The sequence below is a fragment of the Phalangium opilio genome, unplaced genomic scaffold (genome assembly GCF_054372755.1).
Source record: "Phalangium opilio isolate 3A_F unplaced genomic scaffold, DU_Popi_V2 ptg000045l_1, whole genome shotgun sequence".
Classification (NCBI taxonomy): Eukaryota; Metazoa; Arthropoda; class Arachnida; order Opiliones; family Phalangiidae; genus Phalangium; species Phalangium opilio.
In genome coordinates, this window is record NW_028324168.1 from 6127739 (window position 1) to 6150215 (window position 22477).

General features: G+C 34.3%; 1 protein-coding gene across 1 annotated transcript in view; it reads right to left on the minus strand.

The window, feature by feature from the left end:
- The window catches only part of LOC149677094 (protocadherin-15-like), a 40720-nt gene that overhangs the window by 851 nt on the left and 17392 nt on the right, over positions 1 to 22477 (minus strand). The window contains exons 2-10 of the mRNA XM_089838085.1: positions 12138 to 12260; positions 4176 to 4244; positions 3480 to 3688; positions 3141 to 3344; positions 2798 to 3025; positions 1793 to 2167; positions 1568 to 1708; positions 1281 to 1471; positions 39 to 780 (exon numbers count right to left, since the gene is read on the minus strand). Coding sequence (XP_089694211.1) covers positions 39 to 780; positions 1281 to 1471; positions 1568 to 1708; positions 1793 to 2167; positions 2798 to 3025; positions 3141 to 3344; positions 3480 to 3688; positions 4176 to 4244; positions 12138 to 12246 — 2268 coding nt within the window. The 5' untranslated portion in view covers positions 12247 to 12260. The remainder of the gene's footprint in view (positions 1 to 38; positions 781 to 1280; positions 1472 to 1567; positions 1709 to 1792; positions 2168 to 2797; positions 3026 to 3140; positions 3345 to 3479; positions 3689 to 4175; positions 4245 to 12137; positions 12261 to 22477) is intronic.

Sequence of the window (22477 nt, forward strand, 5' to 3'; positions counted from 1 at the left end):
CTTAATTGGTGTCCTTCTCTGAATTTCCGAACACTTACCTTATTTGGGGGTTTTTCATCTTCCCAGCTCAACTTCTTGACTCGACGCGGTATGGAACCATTCGGCCACTGGACATTATGAATTTTACTCTCCTTACCATTACCGATATTATCGTCCACACCCGCGGAATTTTTGGAGTGACCATTGGCCATACGCGGGGCGTTTCCGTTAGTCAACTGAGGACTAGTTCCTACCTCGGGTTCCCAAGCGGATATTAACGTACCGGAAGACGTTCGAAGCGGGGGCTTAGGGGCCGCCCCCTTAGCGTGTCCGTTAGATTGGGGATTTTGGTCATCGTTAATATTAAAAATGGGGTTTTCGACCCCGTTTCGCGCGTCCCCGTTCGAATCGGGCTTCGCGCGTGGTTTATTGCCATTCGCCACGGAATAAGACGCGACTTTATTGTTCGGCGTACGTCCGTTCGAAGTTAAAACAGCCGGTAACCGATCGCGATATTGTTTACTCTTTAATATATAAACGGCCAAGGTCAAGATGACCACTAAAAGCGTCCCCAATAGCACACCGAACACGACCAAAAGAATGTAGGAGCCCGTTTCCTTCTTGGGTCGAAATAGACCACCCAATAATACCCCTTCAGGAAACTGAACGGTGACCGTAACACTACCCGATCTGGCTGGAGAGCCACTGTCAAGGGCATAAACGGTCATGTGACAGACGGTCGTGTTCAAGTACTCGTAGTCTTTAATCATTATGCGACCTGTTTGATCCACAGTAAAGACTCTGAAACGGAGAACATATTGTCGTCCATATTTTGTGTGTGTTTCGAAATTTTTTCGATCGGGGTAGAACACTGCGTTTATGCACCACCAAAGCACATAAAAGGTGCAAAGGAGAGATAGGCTAGCTACTTTAAGTGCGTAAAAATAATTCTACCAATGTAGAAAAATAGGCAAATAATTGGAAAGAAATTGAACCCTCCATCGCGTACAATGCTTGTCAAATGCAAAGTACAACACCACCGATTGCAATGCGCAAAGCAACTGTGCAAGTAATATTTTAACCAATAAACCAATCCCATAATGAATGAAGCAACTACATTGCCCCCAAGTGCGCAATTACTTAAACGTAACTACTTGCGAGACCATGAATCATATTTAAAACTATATCATGCACCAATTGCGAACACTCAACCAAAACTACGTCATTGTCATTGAAACTAAACAGCAAGGATATCTATATCTACCACAAACATTCGGATTAACAAAAAAAAAATGGCCTACTTTGCGAATGGTCCCTTGATGGTCAATTCAATGGTGTCGTTGTAATCCATGTCCGTGACCTCAACTTTACCCACAACCGTACCGATCCTTAAGTCATCGTCCGAAACTGTGAAGGTATAATGGTTCTTCGAGAATGTTGGGTTGTGATCATTGGTGTTCATAACCGTGATGTTAATTCTGGCAATGTCACTCTGTGTAGAAGAAAAATAGACTTTCCACATTTAGGCCTAATTTAGGTTGTCGGGTGGTAAGAGAGAAAAAAAAATAATATAAAATAAAAAACATACCTGGTTGCCGTCTGACGCCATAATTCGGAAGGAATGTACTTGTTTGGTTTCGTAATCCAGTGGTTTAGTTAAAATCAACTCGCCACTGTCCCTAATCGCAAAGTGTTCCTCCCCGTTATCCAAAAGTTGAAATTGGGTATTCTTTAAATAAATAATAGAAAAAATAGGCTTAGCTCCTCAGAATAGACCAATAATATTAGGAGGAAACAAAGAAACCCAACCCACCTTATCGACTGTCTTAGTGGTTTGAACAGTCAACACCACGTGACCTGTGGGTGTCGATTCCAAGGCGGTCGTGACATAATCGGTTTGGGTGAACTTGAGTTCATTGGGTAAAGGTTTATCGCTGGCTACTGTTAAAGTTGTCAGGGCATAACGATCGGCGTTGTCAACTTGCGTGGCTCGGATGACTAAAGTAATTGGTAAGATACTGGGGTCCGGTAAGGGTTTGCTCAAGTAAACGTAACCGAATTGTTTATTGAGGGTAAAGTAAGAGTACTCGTCTCCCTCAGATTTGAACGAGTAGACAATGGGTGCCATGATGCCGGCATCAGTGTCTTCGGCTCGAATGGCTTCGGGTGTGATGTTTAACCTGACACCCTATCGATAAAAAACCATAAACTCCGAATTAAGTTAATTGAATTAAGATAATTACTAATATATTCTAATGAATTCTTAATAGTTTAAGAGCGAAACAAAGTGTTCACTTGACTGACTTCAAACTCTCAGGGAAAATAAATAGTCTTAAAAAGTCACTTATTTCAGAGCGCATCACTAAGCAAGCAAACTTATCGGTAATTTAATAGCAGAACGTTCCGCGTTTTTAACTCGGAAAACAACTTTTGCAGATGTGCGGAAGTTTATTATAATTTTATCCCTCGCTGTTTCAATCTCAATAAACTCCGTGATTCATCGCCCGTTTTTTCCTAACAATTCAACACCTGTCCAATTACTTCTCTCTCAAAAATAAAAATAAAACTAATTTCAAATAAATCCCCTTAAATTTATTTCATAACCTTTGACACCTAATCTATTACAATTACAGGTTACTAAAACACTGTCATCTTCAAGTATAACATAGATGAATGCACCACATTTTTACATCATGATCTAATTGACATTATTGAAGCCTCTTAGCGAGTTATAAGCTTTGAATGCACTTTCGTTTAGGCTTAGATACTTTGACCTTAGGTATCAACATTGAATTAATAAAACCATGCAGTTACTTACCGGTCTTGGTACAGCGGGCAAATGCGCCACGTATCTCTCTTGCAAAAACTTAGGGTTGAGATCATCGGCGTCTTGGACATTAACGGTCAATATTGTTGAGGCACTTTGTGGATTACTGCCTTGATCTTGGGCAATTAGAGTGACGGTAAACCTGGGTAGGGTCTCGTAGTCCAAACTGGCGGTTAGTATTAAATTACCCTCCAATCTGTTCTCGAAAGCTAGTAAATGCTACAAATACAAATAAATAAACAATACCCATAAATAATAAATAAGAAAATATGTAAAATTAATTATTTAATAAAAAAATAAATAAATAAAAAGGAGTAAAAAAGAAATGGCTTACGGAATACGGCTCGTTCTGTTTAACGAAATACTCGACGGTATTAAAGGGACCGGGTTGGTCTTTATCTATGGCTTTGATACCGGACATTACGGTCGTATTTATAACAGTTACTTCGCTTATGTTTAAAATGTAAGGTGCACCAACGAAAATAGGCGCGTTGTCGTTGACGTCCGTGACGATAACCCGTACGGGAATCGAAATATTCTGACAACGCAAAAACAATATTAACAATGTAAAATAATTGCGTCATAGTGTCTTAGCATCTTTCTAAGACCAGAAATTATTGTATGATGGTTGTAGGTTGTAGGTTATTGTTTTTACATAAAAAATACATCTTACCAAGCTATTGGGTCCTTTTTGGGAACAGACGACATTAATCTGTACACTTTGAACCCCATTTTCACCTTCTTTATCTAAAGGTGATCTGAGAAACAAGGTTTTGGTGAAAGCTTCAACTCCAACTGGCGCATTTTCGGGTAAGACATAGAGGTCAATATCACCATCTTGGTTAGGGTTACCGATAATTGATAAATTGCCTAATCGGGTACCTGTTGTTTCGAAGAGAAACGCAAATAAATAAATAAAATTATAAATAACAAAGTTTAATGTATCCCAATATAAAATTAATTACTAAATAAAACCAGGAGTAAATTATAATTAATATATAATTAAAGAAGACAACTTCCTGTTGTTTAGGTAGGTCAAGGGAGTTTCAACTCACGTTTTTAAAATAAATTAAGGATAAATAAAAAAATTAAATTCCTAATTAACTTGTACATTAAAGAAAGTGATTATATTATGGTAATACAGTTAGAAATAATACCCCGTAGCCATATATTATGTTTGGAAAACGGGTTGGTCATGTTATAATTAAGAAAATCAGTAAGACTTAAAAAAACAACATAGCCTGAAGTGTTTCCATAATTTAAGGCGTACTCTACGTGTACCTTAATCCTTATGACAATTTAATTGTTAATTTTTAACAACTGTAGTCATTAATATATAAACTAGGTTAAAGAGAAGTTGAAAACGTACCAATTTTGGTTGATTCCGGTACAGTAATAGTTTCGGATGAACCTCCATTTGACAGATAACATCTATTATCTGAAGAAACAAATAAACAACAGAAACATTAATAAACGAACTCAAGATGTGTTAATTTTATGGAGAGAATAACATCTGTTTAGCGGATAATTTGGTAGGAATCCATTTCCCGCCAAGCAATTTACCCATGAATCGTTCGTTACTATACACGTATGACCCCTCCCGCTGCGGGGTCATTTGACCCGGAACGCGCGGCGCTACGCCAAGAGACGATGGCAATGGTCTAGTCCTTGCTTTGCATCATGGACCAATGCTTCAACGCGTACCCCGGCGGTGCATGCAGTCGGACGGTGAAGGAGTTCAACCGTGTCGTTTTGCTTAGTCTTTACTTTACAACACGGTACCAGAAATATATTACCACGAAGAAATTATCGAGACTTAAGTTTAATCAGAAGTATATAATACTTCTGTTCGAGAGAAGTGTACCAGCACAAAGCGGGTGGGTAGTTGTAACATGATTCTACCCCCAACATCATTTTACGTTTATTATAGCAACATTACTAAACCGAATCACATGCATACGCGATAAATAGTTCCCTCAGAAGATACAGAGTGTCATCCTTCTTCTATTATCGCCTTCTGGTTTAATCTATTTCTATTTGAGGTTCGTTACGGTTTTAGGTTCTAATATACCCAATGACCAAAGTTACCTTAGCAAGTATCTTTCCCTCAGGTTTTTATCATGGTATAAAGTTAAATAGACATCCGAGTTCCTCGAATAAAAAGGATCACGTTCAATTTTTTATTATTATTTTTTATGAACTAATAAAAATTTTAAAATCCAAGATATGATCTTGCATTAGAATTTTTCCACCACTCTTGGTATGGGTCAGTTTCAGTCGATTAAACCCCTATGTTCTATGCAATTAAAGAATGTATCTAAGGTTACTACAATGAGTTTGAAATCATCTTTTAAAAAAAGAGGCCCCGGTAAATTATTACAGATAGATTTCTGCGCATGATTGGAAAGTCAATTTGGCGAGAGAGATTCAGAATGGTAGAAAATTTTCATTTTCTTTAGGCCTAGTAAAAAGAATGCCTGATTATTATTTTTAAGGGTGTTTATAACTAACTACTCGTGACTTGTTATATACGCTGTACGCTTTCGTTGATATTTCAATTATTTTCAGACCGTGCATTTGCTTGATTGCTTGCTTAAAACTGTTTATTTTAACAAAACCGCATAATTATTTTCTTAGAACGTATAGTTTTTGAAATTGAAACACTTCCGCCAATCAATCAATCAAAGTTAAATAGCAAATAATTCACAATTTCACCATCCCTTTAATTCAAAATTCACCACCGAAACAATTACTTTAAAAAAATTCGAATTAATTCAATGCCAAACCTTTCTAACAGGTTCTTGTTAATAATAATAATAAAAAACTAATTTACAATATATTAATTTAAAATTATTTCGCTCTGATTTTAAAGTTAAACGCTATTATAGATCTTGTTTTGAAGTTAAAGAAAACTGTCCCGAAATAATTACGGGCGCGACTTCGTGAAAAAATCACGTATAGATTAAAATTATTTAACGAGTTCACACTTTCGCATGATGGACTGGAGAGATGGATGATGCGGTCAAAACAGTCCACACATATTAAATGAGGAAATCTTATATCCTCTAAAAAAAGAAAATACTAAAAAAGGACAAGACAATAGAAGGTGTTAAAAACGACCTACAAAGTTTAAAAAGACCAGAGCAAAAGAAAGAAAACCCCCACAGATTTTATTCTAATCCCTGTTCTAATATAGGAGTTCCAACGCAGTCGCATATAACCAAGAAGTGATATCTAATTTATTAGGGAGAAGATATAAGATGCCTAAGTATTCGCGCGCCATAGTGCCAGTCCCCCGTTCAAAATACAAGGGGGGACTTAAAAGGAGGCCGGGTTATTTGTCGGGAATGTGTCGAATTGATACCTTCTCCCTAATAAACTAGATATCACTTCTTGTTATATCTTTGTCTTTTAAGATGTTGAACAATAATATCTAACATGTAGGATACATTTAATATAAACTTGATTATCTTATTGGAATGTTTGTTTACTATTATAACACGTGAAATATTGACTTTGGGAAATTGCGTGACGTAGAAACAGGAATAAGTACAGCTATTAAGAATCATTGTGCCCAACTAGACGGTAACGAAATAAGAGGATAAGCAACTAAGTATCCGACACCTTGACTGCGAATTTCTAAAATGATGTGGGCGCTAAATTGTTATACGTTTGTTATATAATAATAAAACCGTTCCTCCTATATTAAGGATTTGAAATTAAGGGCTGCGTTCAGTAACGCTCAACGGAGGCTCCGTTGAATGCGCATTCGCCACTGAACGATTTTCGGAACTTCCGGTTTGACGTCACGATTGTAAGCGAAGAGGCATCGAAGTCATCGGCTGTAAGAGCCGATTACTTCGTTGAGCAACGAATTTGTGACGTAGCAGCAATGGAGGAAACTTAATCTCCCTGAACGATTTCGAGAAGTTAATTTGATGGATAATTTCGGAACTATTTATAAAATCGGTGTAGCAGCGACTGAATGCGAATGAATAATGTCTGTTAATTATTTTATGAAATTTTTCCTTCGATTATATCTATGAAGCTTAAAAAGTTATTGGGTTTTAAAGCTTAAGCCTTGGCTAAGTTACGGGTCAGAGTTTGCTCTTATTTCGGCTAGCAGGTCCTCGCATATCCATTTCCATGAACTGTAAGCAGACGATACAACGCAAAGTTTGCAAAAAACCGTTCAGTAGCCTAATACGTCACATAACATCACGTTGATCAACGGAGCTCAACGCGTTTGGTCTCCGTTGAGCGTTACTGAACGCACCCAAGGTCACCACGTGACACGTGATACATGATGAATACCTAAAAATATAATTCCAAGATGATGATGAAGGTACTATGCATGGTCAACAAAACAGTTTTATGTTTAAGCAGGAGTACCATTATAAATTTTACATTTTATTTTTTTAAGTATATTTAAGCAGTAAAATCTTCAAATTTATGTATAACGTTATGTCGGATTTTATCTTGTAATAATATGCGAGGGATGATATCCAAAGCCTAAGAACTGAGAGGGGTATTAACCTAAGCCCGTCATGAACAGAGTTCCTTGTTTAAAATTTATTGGTTACGTACTCAAGATAAATAAGAAATACGAATGTTTTGCTTTTCATCTAGAAGAGCTAAATAAATAAATAACATAATAATAATAATGGGGTTTAATATGTTTTCCGTGTATGTTAATGAATGAATGAATGAATTAATTAATTAATCGGAATGGAGCTAATTAACTCTTTTTAAAAGGGGGAGGGGTGGGTTGCAGTGTCGTCTGCTTAAGAGGGGTTTTTTCTTTTTTTCAAAATGGCGATTAAAATGCGATTAAATGCAATAAAAATTTAAATAAATAATAAAAAAAATAAACTTAACTAAAAATACATAAAAACTGGTATACATATATAAAATAAACCCAATTCTCTCCTGAAGGTACAGACCGTACAGTACGTTTTTATTTTCAAAAACTTCAAAAAGGCGGTGAAATTTTTCATAAATAAATAATATAAAATCCTCCCCTATATGGAAAGAAGAGAGGAGAAAAAACGTGACTAGGGTCAGACGCCAGATGACCAGACAAAAGGCAATTTAAGAAAAAAAAATATGGTAGGTACGCTAGCAATACCCTTTTTAACAGAGGGGGAAAAATAAAAAATTAAAGCCAGAAATTAAGTAGAAAAAAAAAATTATATATTAATTACGGCGCCTTGTAAGAAAGAAATTAAGGGATCCTAAGAAGAAAAAGAAAGAGTATATGAAAAACACGATGGTTGTTTAGTTTATTAACCTCGGCGTGTTTGAATAATTCTAATCAATTCGTGAGGCCCGAACATTCAAAAGGCTTCCCTATTCGTGGGAAAAGGCGGCGGGAGATTTCGACCACCGATATTGTTTAGATTTATTTAACAAGGATTTTTTAACTTTTATCTTTTATTTCTTTTTCTTCAAAAAAAATCCTTTTAATCACGTTTGAAAGTTGACCGATCCGATTTAAATATAAGTCTGCATGCATAAATTAAGGGGGATATTCTTTGGGAAATCGATTTTGAGTCGAAAATGTAACTTCAATCTCCATTTTCCCTTAAGGGACACTGTTTTCGAGTTAATATTGCATCCAGAGTATTTTAGGGATGACCCCTTAATTAAATTAGAAATCATTGTCTTGAAATCAGTTTCTTAATTAATTAAATTTAAGGGGTCATCCGTAAAATACTCTGGATGCAATCTTAACTCGAAAACAGTGCCCCTTAGGCCAAACCAAATGTCATAGATTGAAGTACAGAACATTTTCGACTCAAAATCGATTTCCCAAAGAACTGATATCAACCCCTTAATTTATTTATAGACACCCTGTATATATTCCTAATTAACTTAAAATACCTGTATATCTTTGTATAATCTTAAAAATATATTGTTAGGTAGGGGTCAAGTTGAGGAGTTAAATTAACGCCTTTGTAAAAGAAACACCAACAAACAGCCACACCTGGTTGACCGTGGGCTCTCCTTACCTTACCGGTAGTAGGTAGTGCGTATATATACCTTTTTAAAACTCACATGATGATAAAAATCATCATCTCACCTGAACCACAAAAATATAATTAATATTTCACTCGACTCTCTTGAATACCTTGAAGCGAAAGAGGTACTTTAGTTATTTAAGTAAAATATACACGTATTTATAATATATACGCGGTTTATGTGAAGTTGCGGTTGGTTTATTAAAACTTTAATTTTCTTCCACCAAAAAAAGGCGTAGCTAGTCTTTAATTTTAAAACCGAGCTGGAAAACATTAAGGCTCCAAAAATAGCTCTAGAGGCATACCCCATTAATTAAGACTTCTGAAATCTTATTCAATTAAAATAACTCTGACAAATGAATGATTTTAAAAAAAAAGATTTTAAACTAGAACTGTCTTAACTAAATTTTAAACATCTTTCAAGAGGTTTATAGCGATCTAGAAGTTACCAAAAATATAGCTTTTATTAAAATATATATCATTAAAATTAAATCAAATTCGAAAGTGACCCCAAACAAAACCAATAGTTATTATATTAAATAACCTGACAAATTTGAAAACTAGAGCTGAGATATTTCTAGCAATCTAGAACTTATCAAAAATCTATCTTTCATTAAAATAAATAAATAAATAAATATTATTTAGATTTTGAGATTAAACTCAAAAGTAACCTAAAAAAAAACAATAATTATTATAAATAAATCCCACATCCTCTCTTGCAAAACTAAATTATACTTTAATTATATTAAATACGGTTACGTTGAACCTCTTAAAAGTTTACGTCTTAATTACTAAATACCAGTTACAATTTTTAACCGGACGTTTAAAGAAAACTGCAGCAGACACAATAATACAATTAAAAACCGTCGAAAATTTGACCCCTACAAATTCCTTATAGTACTCTATTTCTCTAAATGGTCTCTAATTCACGGTTATGCCTCTCATTATCCCCCCCCCCTATACTTATCAAAGTCCCATTCTTTCTATCTCATTAATAAATCCGTTAAATTTTTACTATAGATAAAACGGTGTCAAGAAACCCTGGTCAGAGAAAGAGAGAGACAGAGGTGCTTCTAATAAAAACTTTTCGTCAAAAAGGTAACAGGGCTTTCACCCTGAATATCACCCCTCACGGTCGAGAAGTTAAGAGTCCCCAGACTCGCATGCAGTCCAACCAACCTCCCACGCACTTACATTCTGAATTATTAATAAAATTCTCGTATACACTTTCGACATTGATTCTGGTGACCCTTACGAGCATTGACCCTTATATGTCATAATTTATATTGGGAAATGTCATGTAGGACTTAAATGAAGAGCACTTGGTAGTTGGTAAGCTACTTCAAAAGTCGGGTGTCCAGTGTTTGACCGCACCTTGTTGTCTTAAGACGTAATATCCGAACGGTATGTGGACAACAAAGACGTTAGATATGACTTAACTTATGGTGGACTTGTAACTTAAAAAACAAGTAACAAAGTTTGAAGATACGAACCCTTTCTCTGTTAAGTTTTAACCGTGACATTAACTGTGAAAAATTCTCATAACTATAAATTCTGTAAAAATTATTGTTACTTTTTAAATTTAAAATATTAAGTCCAGACACCGTGTTTCATTCTTACTTAAGTTATTTGCACGTCTGTTCGTTGCAACTAAATGAATAAAGATTATACTGGTATTAATACTAAAGTAACCTTAATTTTTAACAAATAGCAAAACGCTTATGACTAAGATTAAATTCCTCCTTTGCTTTCGAACACCCCATTTCATTTCAACCTCACGAATTTGCGTGATATACTGTGTGTTTTTATAAAAAAGACCCTCCAAAGATTTTTAGTATTTGTTCAATTTGAAACCCCACGAAGTCAACCCTTGACGTGTTATGTTATACATAAGCTATCCAAAGAATTCTTTAAATTAACCCATGAATATCAAACTAAAATCGACGTAAAATATATCTTCATATTCAGATAATGGTTATCAAAATATTCATGAGATGATTGAATAATTTAAAGGGGCAGTATAACTCACTTTTGAACCGATTTTTCTTCCCTAGACTCTCGAAAACGGTATAGAGCACAATTTTTCTCAGTTTCCCAAAGAACATTTTGAATTACAACGAACGAACCAGATTCCACGGCCATGATAAGGACCTTAAAACGCGTGAATTTTTTTTTAAATCCAAAAATTAGTATTAAAACGATTTTGGAATTTTTTCACGATTCAAATCAAGTTATTTCGATTCAACACTTTTACATTACAATATAAGCTAATGGTCAAGGTGGATTTGTTTTATTCTAGATTATGTTTGACTCTAATTGTCCATCGTTTTGAGATTACTGTAATATGCCCAGCCCTATACATTAAAAAATAAAAACATTTTATTTCCCAGAATTATGGGTTGGGGCGTTTTCAAAGTAACGTTTCCCATGGACCGTTTAAAAACGAAGGTATAAGATAATTCATCATATTGACTGGTTCTTTTTCGTTTCTTGCTGCCAAACCTAACGTTTAATTTTAATGTTTTGTTGCCTCTGAATAAGCTATCATTATTAGCCAATTGGACAGGGATTTTTTGAATTTTTTAATGTATTGTTATTTTGAAAGATGACTGGGTGGAAAATTATTTCACTTGGCCCTCAGGGTGTAAATACTTAAAACTCAACTCAAATTTAATTGAGTTAGCTAACGTGATATTGGTTACGCATTTTAATGAACAAAATGTTTTGAGGCCCTCCATAGGCTATTTTTCATGAAACTTTAGAGGCTCAACGATGAAGGTAAATTACTCAAAACGAAGACGGAATTTATTTTAAATTTATTTATCAGGCGGTTAAATCAGAAAAATACGTGAATTACTATACCAACATAGTTAAATTATGGCACAGTAGCCATAAAATACATAAACAGATAAAGATTACACCCCATTTCTTATATAAATAACCCATACATATAAACGCGATAACACCGAAACCAAATTACTCTCAACAATACTTGGCCTCATTTAGAAATTTTTTGGAAAAACTACCGTCAATATTCCTTGATAGATAAAAGCTTAGACTAGACTAGAGAGTAGAACAAATTCTTCCTCGTGCTTTATTGATTCTGTCTCTATTAATGGGATGTATTTACCGAAACGACTTCTAACCTATGACCTTAGAGGGTCTATTGTTCGCAGTTCCTATAGCGCTTTTCGTAATCGCAGGATCAGCGTAATCATATAATATTAACAGCATCAGGAAATATCGGAATGAAATATTTTCCTATTTCGATTTATGTCTGTTAACTTTATAAAAAAGTGTATTTATCTTACCTTGAGATGGTGCTGCGTTAATTGTTTGTACCAAAAGAACCAGGATCCAACAATATTCGTACAGAGACCAATACCAGATCGAGAACCTTTTTCTACGACCTCTGTCCATTGTTTAAGTACAACCTATTCAATAATAAAAAAAATGGAAATTAGAAATTATAATTTATAATTCAGGATATATTTTTAAATTTAATCATTTTAAAACTAGGTCTGATTAAGAAATGATAATAAAATTGATTAAAATTAAATTACCACCATCGCGTCATAACGTTAATTATGATATGTATAGTGTAGAAATCTTACTTTATTTTTAGAATTATACTTAAAAAGAAAAGGGGTATTATAATAGGTAGGGGTTCAAGAATATATATTTTCTTCAAATTTATTTTTATACCCCTATCGAAAATTACCAAATTTACAATTAAGGGATTTCAAGTTTAACTCGCGGACCTGTTTTCTCTACCATCATAATAAAAAAAATACTAATTAACTATCGACCTTTAAACCTCAATTTAGCAAAAAAAATATCTCCAATTATAAAAACATATTTATATATATATTTGATATAATTGGTGTATGAGTTTCGGTAATTTAAAAGCATGGGAAAAAACAACCCCAACCAATAAAATGGTATAAGGTCAATTACGAACCATTTTAGAGGTCAAGCAGGCTAATTTAAATTTACCTCATATCATTAATTTATAATTGTACCATTTCAAATATTTAAAATTACGTCGTCTGCTATTTTACTAAGTCAAAATGGCCGTCATAGTGGTTCCAGTCTAAAGCACATATTTAGCTAGATACTACTTGAGCAATTTACAATAATAACAATTCACATTAAGGTTAATCGGTTAAGATAATTAAAATATTGTACCCCCTTTTACGTATATAAACACGTCCTTCCCGCCGAGTATGCCTCTATACGTCCTTAAGTTTTTAACGTAATTAAATGGCCAAAAAGCTGCATGCATGGCGCATGAGCTGCGCGGCAATTCAATTGAAGTAACCGTGACCCTAAACTGCATCGCGTGCGCTTGAATGATTTTAGGAAACACAAAACTATACGCCAACCGAAACCAAATGAACGCTCATTAAAAGCCCCCAATGCAGTGGAAGCCACAGCAGCTTTCTTCTAAGTTCTTGAATTATAGGCCAAACGGTAAAAAGATTCGCGTTTTAATCAACTAAACAGGCTGGCAGATAGAGAGTAATGGCAGCATTCCACCCTTAACTGTATTAAACTCAAAGAGAAATAACATGGGTTGCCACTAGTCTATAGAGAAATAAGCGCGCCAAAATCAGCTACCATCCAGGAAACGTCCCGCCAAAAAACAAAACGAGCTTTTAGAAAAATTTAGGGTTATTGCAGTTAGTTGAGGGGAGGGGGGGGGGGGGTTTGGAACTCGAAGGTCAGAGGTCACGGAGCTTTAACAATAGAATGGCTGGCTTTCTACCAGGGTAATCCGGGATGGGTGGTAATCGTTGTATTATGATGCGGGTTTATCTCTTACAACACGCGCGCGAATACCAAAGACCGATTTCGTTACATTTACAAATCGAACGATAATTTAAGGGTTAAATTAGGCGTAAAAATAAACGGTTACAAAATCGAACATGTTACTTATTTATTCGACCTTTTCGATTGAAGTGCACGCGATATTTGGAGTGTAGCTTTCGTAATGTTATTGTTGCGATAATTTTGGTTAACTTAAACTGTAAGGACAAATAAGTCCGTCTTTAAGTTATTAGGTACGATACTTTTAAAACAAAATGGTTTTGATCGTACACAAGGACACTTTAATTGGTCTTAGATATATGTGGGTCGCACGATTAAATATGATTGGGTAAAAAAAGCGTTCCCAACATAACGAGTTAATATTTATAGAGACGGTTCAATTCTCAATTCAAAGGAGATCTACCTTTAAGTTTATTTTGAAAAAGGGTGTCATATGGAAAGAATTGTATCTACACTCTCTTGTTAGAGGAAATAACGGTCTTCATTGTTTTAACTTGAGGAAAACGGATATAACTGTTAAAAGGAAATCGAATTATTTACACGCCGCCCTTTGCTTTCCGATCCGTTGAAATACTTAAAGGCACATAAGAAATTTCTCTCTATTTTAAATTATGGTGATTTATAAAACGGTATTTAATCATGGTTATTTAAACTCAATGTTTCATTCAACAAACCTTTTTTGGTCAAAATTAAATTTAAAAATGCCAACTTTCATCGACTTAAAAGGGAAAATGAAATATTTTTCTGTGACACTATTCCTTTAAATTATAATTTAACCATATTTAATCATGGTTATTTCGATTCAATGTTTCAAAAAACCTTTTTTGGTCAAAATTAAACTTAAAAATGGCAATTTTCATCGACTTAAAAGGGAAAATTAAATATTTTTCTGTGACACTATTCCTTTAAATTATTATTTAACCATAATTTATATTCGCATTAGACTTATAATAAAATTTACAAAATTTAAAAAATAAAACCCCTAATCGTTTTTTCCACGCCCGACGCGGAAAATTGTATTTGATATACTTTGTTTTTATAAAAAAATATTTAAAATTAAAAAGCAAAATTTGAATTTCTCCGAAATTGAATTTTTCATTTTTTTTTTAAAGAAAAACCACCCCTTTAAATGGTATGGTACTTAATACCATGCGCCAAGTATTTCGATTTTATAAGTGTATAGGAAACCCACCCATAATCCTCAAAATTTTAACTAACGCCTTTTGTCAAAACCGGTCTAGTCTGGTCAGGGTGCCTTATGCTTGCCAAAAAGATTTACCAGTACTTTAGATTTAGACGCGGTTAGCTTGATATATTCAAATACTTAAATAGGCCAAACAATTACACTTGGTCACCTCCCCGTTTAAACTAAATTCTCAATTTCAATTTATCTTACCATGAAGGAAATTACGTGCAAATTATTTTCCAAGTTTGAACGAGTAATGTGTACTGTAAATAGGTTTCTAACTTAATATACCGTGGGAATTTGAGGCGGCGATTATTAGGGATTAATTGCTAATTGTTAGCACCATCTACTAATTAATTTTTAATTAAAAAATTATGTGAATATGCTTGAGTAATAAACAATAATTACTGCAGTAATTAAATTAAGCCCAATCAAGTAAAAAAATTAAAATTAGAAGAAATTTAAGCAAATAAATGAAATAAAAGAAAATTAAGCAAAAAAAATTAAATAAATAGAAAATTAAGAAAAAAAAATTAATTAATCCTTAAAATACCAAAAAAAGCAAATTCCAAACATTCCTAATTAATTAATTACGATTTCCTGATGTAATTAACTAATAAACCCAAATAAAAGAAGACCTCGACTATACCCCGAATTAAACTTAATTTTTTTTTAAATAAAACAATTAACAATCAAAAGAAAACATCAATTGCCACAACAGGAAGTACCTAAAAAATCTTTCAAATTAATTTCTTTCCTAAGAGGAAATTTAAGCATGTCAATTATGTGTTAAAAAAGGTTTGAATTAGAATTTAAAAATCCCGTTGAACTGAATATATAATTATACACACAATCCTGAAGCTGATGTAACTAACTTTAAAAATCATCATCTTCACGCTCGATGGGACATTATCTGGCTTGACCAAGGGTCGCCGAAGTTAAAATGAAAATGATGATTGAATCATTGTGCCAGGCTCGCGCTAGACTCGATTGTTATTCGCGCTAAACAATCGCGTACTAAATTACCCTTTTATAATAATATTCTTTCCTAATGACCTACATATTGTCCGATTCTACTTGTCTCTCTTGTCTTGTCTTTGTTATTAAAAGACTATAGCGTGTCTTGCACGCGCTTCTAAAACGTCGACGCACGTTTTTATATCGCCATTAGATTGTTATTCCAGGCCTAGATTTAAAAGGGTATGGGCCTACCTTTATTTGAAGAAATTATTGAAATACTTGACATTTTTGTCATGTATGGATCCGTGTTATTATTATTATATTTTTTATTATTATTAAGAAATGGCACATTTTAAGTATTTTGAAGTAATCTAACGGTATACAGAAATACAAATACACGAATGTGAAGTTATCAAAAACATTTATGTACAGGGTGTTTCAAAAAGGGTGGTTGGACCGAAGTACAGGGGGTTAGTTAAGGAGTCGAAAAGGTTGCCCTAAGGGACACGGTTTTAAAGTCATAATTAGAGTGTTTAAGGATAACACCCTGTATATGCACGAATTAATTACTTTGAAGCTATTCAAGTTAAATTATCATAAACAGATGAATTGAAATGGAGTAAAATTTTGCTTTTTAAGGAAGCGAAAATGAAACTAGAAAGTTTCCATTAACACTAAAATTAATTCTAATATGATATTTTTAAACTGTACATAAAAGGCGACCTAACCGGGAAGTTCTTTATTTTTTATAAAAAAAATTATTTTGGTTAAACGATTTTCAAGTTCAAAGCCTTTTTTTTTATTTTGGTGGAAATTTTCCCCTTCAATATAATTTTTCATTGAACATTTTAAACTGTAAGGGCATATAAATTTTAGGTTTTACCGGTTTAGAAGAAGCAGCAAGGACGTATACCGCTTAAATTAAAAGGCAGTCATGTCAGCCAGCGATTTCAATTTTTTTTTTTTTTTTTTGACCAGCAAAATAAGTTTGAAAGTTTCCGATAGCGTGAAAATGAAACGGTCACGATCATTCGTGATTTACATAAAGAGATAGATCCTTTCCGAAGTTCATTTATTATAATATATATGCTTTATTATAAGCAAAAGGGTTCATTCAATACGTGAAAAAAATATTATACCAACGAATACACCAATAGTTAACGTTTCGTTACGGAGCTAGTAGAAGTCATAGACCCAATATTGCCTGTAAAACCACTTTGGTCTCTGTAGACCTTTAAATGAACTGTATTTTCGTAGTAAAACTGAATTGAACTTTGTAATAATTATTAATTATGTCTATTGCAATAACTTTGAATCAAGGAACAGAAGCTAAGAATCGATGGAATATCAATGCAAGTATCCCAAAAAGTCTAAAACCAAGTTGCTCTACTTCCAGAGAAAACTGAACTGAACTGTGCCATACTATCCCATCTGAAAGCTCTCTATAAGAGAGCTTTCAGATGGGATAGTAGTACGTCACACCCTCCCAAGTCTTTCCGCTATTCTGGTAGCCATATTGGGTAATCTCAGCTTCATTCCTTCTTTAAAGCCACCAATATGGCGGCGTAAATTATGTCACGAAGTTACTAAGCGATGCCAGATTTTCCCCACTGTACGCTTTTTCGTGTTTCCGGTTTTGACGTCATGATGCTCAGTGCTTGCTCATCAAAAAACCATCTAATCGATATGGTTTTTTGATAGTGTGACGTAGCGCTTGACTGTTGAACATTTGACAGGCGAAAAGTTGGCGCGGGATTTAAAAATTAAATTCCAATAATGCTGTTCCTATAGTAATTGTATCCGTTTTCATTACAAAAATACTTCTACCATTCAAACAGACATAATTTTCTTAAAAAATTTATTTTTTGCGAGGTCGTTTTAATAATTGAATAGCGCCATTTGCGCTTCGTGACGTTTTGAGTGCCAGTAAGACGTTTCCCCAAGTTCCCCAACTACATTTTCGAAAACAGCGCTAACTTCAAAATGTCTTTCCGTACAACAACCTTTTACGTCACTGTGACGTCTCGAGCCCATCAAGTAAACATCAAGAAAACAGCGATTTCCTTGAGATTTTCGTTACTGAACGTACCCATATGGAGAGGTTTCTCATAAGGAGAGCGGGAGTAGAATACCATTGGTATTCTACCAATTTTCGGTATTGTCCGTAGGGAATCCTTAAGTCTCGAATAAGGATTTCTCCTACAAGAAATCCTTATTTTTAAGGACAATTCCAGAATCGGACCTTAGAAGAACGAGCAGTCGAAGACTCCTTCACCCCTATATCCTCCTAGCTCTACCTGACATATCTCAAAACTTTTTTCTTTAAATTAATCATATCTTCAATATTTGTTCCAAAGGGAGGGTAAAAAATAAAATAAAGTGGTTTTTATCTAGTCTTCTACTTTTTTGGCCTATTGACGCTTTTAGGTCTATTTTTCCTTTGCCCCCTGGCGGTCGATTCTTACAACCAGGGATTCATACCAGCCGTGTGTTATTGTATCAAACGGAACACTCCTGATTAGTCGACGAATTAATTAAGTTGGAACGTGGTTGGAAGCGCAATTATTCATCCAAGATAGAGGGAATCGCGGAAAGTCTTATAACTTGGGTAAGCCTTGCCTTTTTGTTAATTCAAGGAAGATTAGAACATTTTGGCCCTTTAATAATAAAACCTGTAGAAAATAATCTACCAGTTTTTGTCTGAATAATATGATCCATATAAACTAATTACATGTTGATTAGAAAACTTATATAATCCTCTTAATAAACTACAGTGCGCCAGATAATTTCAATCTAAAGCTAAACACAACTTCTCCTGATAATTGGAGACTCGGTGTTTGTTTTAAATACTCTAAATGGTATACACTAATAGCATAAGTTCCATAATTACCCCTGATAAGTAAAACACGCCCGTTGGACTAATGTAACCGGCATTTTCACCCAAAAAACGAAGGCGGCGGCCTCTTTTTGTCATTTGAAATAGTAATATAATATAATAGTATATTATAATTTCTATGATTTTATGTTTATATCAGGCCCCCCAGAGGTCCTATATAATCCCATAATTTTGGCCAAAATCCTATAATTTTTAAATTTGCGCGAGTTTTAAGCAACCCATCGGTTAAACCATGTCTAGGGTCTAAAAAATGTTGCCAGCGAACCAGTATAGCCTAATTCAATGGCAATGCTACGGAGAAGGCCCAACATTTTAGGCTATTATTGCCATTATGCTAAGAAGCACCGCTAGAGGCATTGCGAAATTTTTAAACTGGGGCTCCATCTGGTGTTGTTTCTTGGCGCTAGGGAAGGCTGTCCCTTTTGTGCTGGTTTCCCTTCAAATAATTCATGGAATGGTTTCTAGGCTTGACAAATATTTATAAAATCGGTTGCTGTTGGGTACATACTTATTTTGTAAGGGAGGTTTCTTTACATTTCTGGCCGCCATTTTTCAAAGATGGCCGTGGAATGGAAAAAAAGCTTTCTTTCTTAGTGTGTATTTATTAATGAGTAACGTTCCTGCAAGACTGGTTTCAGCTTCCTTTCTGAAGAGGTTACGTCTAGGCGTTGATTATCAGTCAGTTAGGACTTTGTGTAATTTTGTTTTCAACTAATATTTAAGTGGTAGGGAAAAATTCTCGTATGAACACTAGCGCCAGTAGTCCAGTACGCGTGTAAACCGTAGGGGCTAGCCGGAAAGATATAAAAGGCTCATAAGCCGCTCATTGTTTCTTACTTAATTTTAATGAAATCATTATTGCCATTTTGTACGAGCCTTTTCCGTATTGGAATTTTAATCGTTTTGATTAGATTGTTAAATTTAATGCACTTCTGTATTCCAAACATGTTTTCATCGAATTTTGTTCTCGAGAATTTTTTTTTAAAAAGCTGCTCAGTTTTAAATCAAGTAATTTAGAATTGGATGCAGTTGTAATTAAATACTTCTGTAAAGATTGTTTAGTGATTAATTACACTGAGTTCGGTAGGTTACTCTTATTTTTGGGTTTTTTTTTTCAATTTAATGTTTCTTATTTTGTCACAACAAAGTTCATACTTCCACTTCCGAATTGAAATTGTAGTCGTTGCGTCCATTAAGTAATTTCATTCTTTATTGTTCAACTGAGAGAGAAAATGTATAAAAGATTGTTATCTAGGGAAGGCTCTAAAACTGAGTAGTCGTAACTTAAGTTTTGCCGTTTGTATCAAAAATCGAGTCAATACAAGGGTAAAATTAAAGAATTAGAGTTTTATTTTGCTATGGCTACATGAATTCATGTCTTATGATGCTATGGCTGCAGGAATTCATGGGTTTTTGGGGGGGGGGGGGGGTTTGGCTATGGCTGCATTAAGTCATGGTTTTCTTTTTCGTTTCTAATGTAAACAATTAATAATAGCTAAATGGTTTTTAGGTAAGTCGCATTTGAAAAACAGCGAGAAGCCCCAATTAACGAATTGCCACGAAATTCAGTGAAGATTATTTTACTCTCATTTGAGAATCCTCAAGCGTCGACGTATCCAGCATTTTCCCATACTAAAGTCTTACTGAATAATTCAAAATGGAGATTGCCAAACTGCCAATGATTTCGTTGCAACGTCAAGCCCTGACAAATTTCGCCTCGTCAGTATGGGTTAAGGCAAATAAACAATCCTTACGATCTTTTCTGGATAAACTTAAGTTAAGCCTCTCCCATGCGGAAAACTATAACTTCGAGCGCTACTCTCTGAAGTACAAGTCTCTGAACGACCAAGCAATTGTCGATCTAAAGCGCTTGAATATACCACCAATGACTATGATGATAATGACTGACGTGGGACAAGAAATAATTAAATGGCTTAAAGAAATTAAAGACCACGTCAATGACACCACCTTGGAGCACCAAGTCTCCAATTTGAGTTGGACGGTTGAAGGTCCTTTGAATCGAAACAAGATGGCCAGAACACTACTAGAAAATGAAACTGACCTCGATTTGTCATTCAGTTTTAATATGGCATGCAATTACTGTTTGGAGGATAAAATTAGGGAACTATGGCCACGAATCAGAGAACTATGGCCACGAATCACAGAAGAACGGCAGTTAAACTATTTCGATGGTGAAGATATGATGGAAAAATACTGGCTTCATAAACTAGACGGACACTTGCCGAACATACCATATGACGGTGTAGACCTAGAGTTAAATCTTACTAGTTTTATTGAGACAAGATGTTTCCTTAGGGTTGTTTGTAGTCGTTGCTTTAGTATTGAAACAGTTAAATTTGTATTTAATAGTTTGAGTGATGAAAAAAAAATTGAGGCTTTGAATAATTTCAACTCATCGTCTCGATACCGTTATATCCGCTGCGACGAAGCTATATTTGCTTATATGTTAAGTCATTTCAATGTTATGGAAATGCGCGATCTCATATCTAGGTACGATATTAAAACGTTAATGTCGAATTTCAAATACTTTGCATGGCCAAATACCAAGCTTCTAAAGGCATTAGACCATTACATAGGCAAGATGAAAGGCACAAAAAATACAAATGGCAGTGATTTGTTAAAGCTAGCTGATGGATCCTTGGGGTATTTCAGACGATACAACCAAAAGATTTCGTTTAGATATTATTGGAGCAGATTCTCGAAAAACGGGTTAAATAAAGCTATTAAAGGTTCTCTTTCATCCCTGAAATGGTCGCCATTGTTGCCTGGGGTCTTTCTTCAACTGTTTCGTAACGAAGACGATGTATCTATTAAAATGGTAATTGATAGCATTGGAGTTAAGGGTTACCCCAAGGACATATGTCATCGTTGTGATGCTATCTTCAGGTTGGGTAACTACGACTTAAATCTAATGAAATATTACCTCGCTCGTACTGTTCACACGAAGAGTCTGGCCAAAGAACTCGTTATGAGATCAGACTTTTATGACTTTGAGTTTTCAATTCCTTTAAAGGATATCGTTGCTGAGACTTTGATTGAGGTTTTTCCGCATTGGAATCTCTATCCCTTTGATTAGACTCTTAAAGTGTTGCAATCAGCATAATATTAGTTCAAATTTTGTGTTTTGCAAAGTATTTTCCCAAGTTAAATGCACTTTGGTTTTGGTTTTCTAAACACGTTTTTATCGAATTTTGTTCTCAAGAATTTTCTTTCAAAAACTGCTCAGTTTTAAATAAGTAATTTTAATTAGAATCGCATGAATTTGTAGTTAAACACTTTTAAAAACATTATATTACTCTTATTTTCAAATATTTACCAATTTAATGTTTACTTTTCGGTCAAAATGAACTAGTTTTCATCTGATTTCATTTTAATTTTAAAATTTAAATTATTTAGAGTACTTTAGAATTGCTATTGTAATTGTTGCATTCTTTCAACCATTTTATGCTTTACTCTTTTAAGACGAAAAAATAAAAGATTGCAATCTTCGAAAGATGATGCGTTTTGTATTTTAAACTAAGTAGTCGTAACTTTAGTATTGGCTTAAATATCGAAATGAATTGAGTCAAAGCAAAGATAAATGAAAGAATTCGTGTTTTATTTTGCTTTAACACATACTTGCAAAGCCTAGCTAGCCATGCCCGGGGCCTTTTAATCGTAACTGTTTTTAATTTTGATAAACTACTTTTTCCCACGGTAAAAAATTCAAAATCAATTAGAATTTTCAGCTTCTTTACTTTTGTGTCTTTACGTGCTTT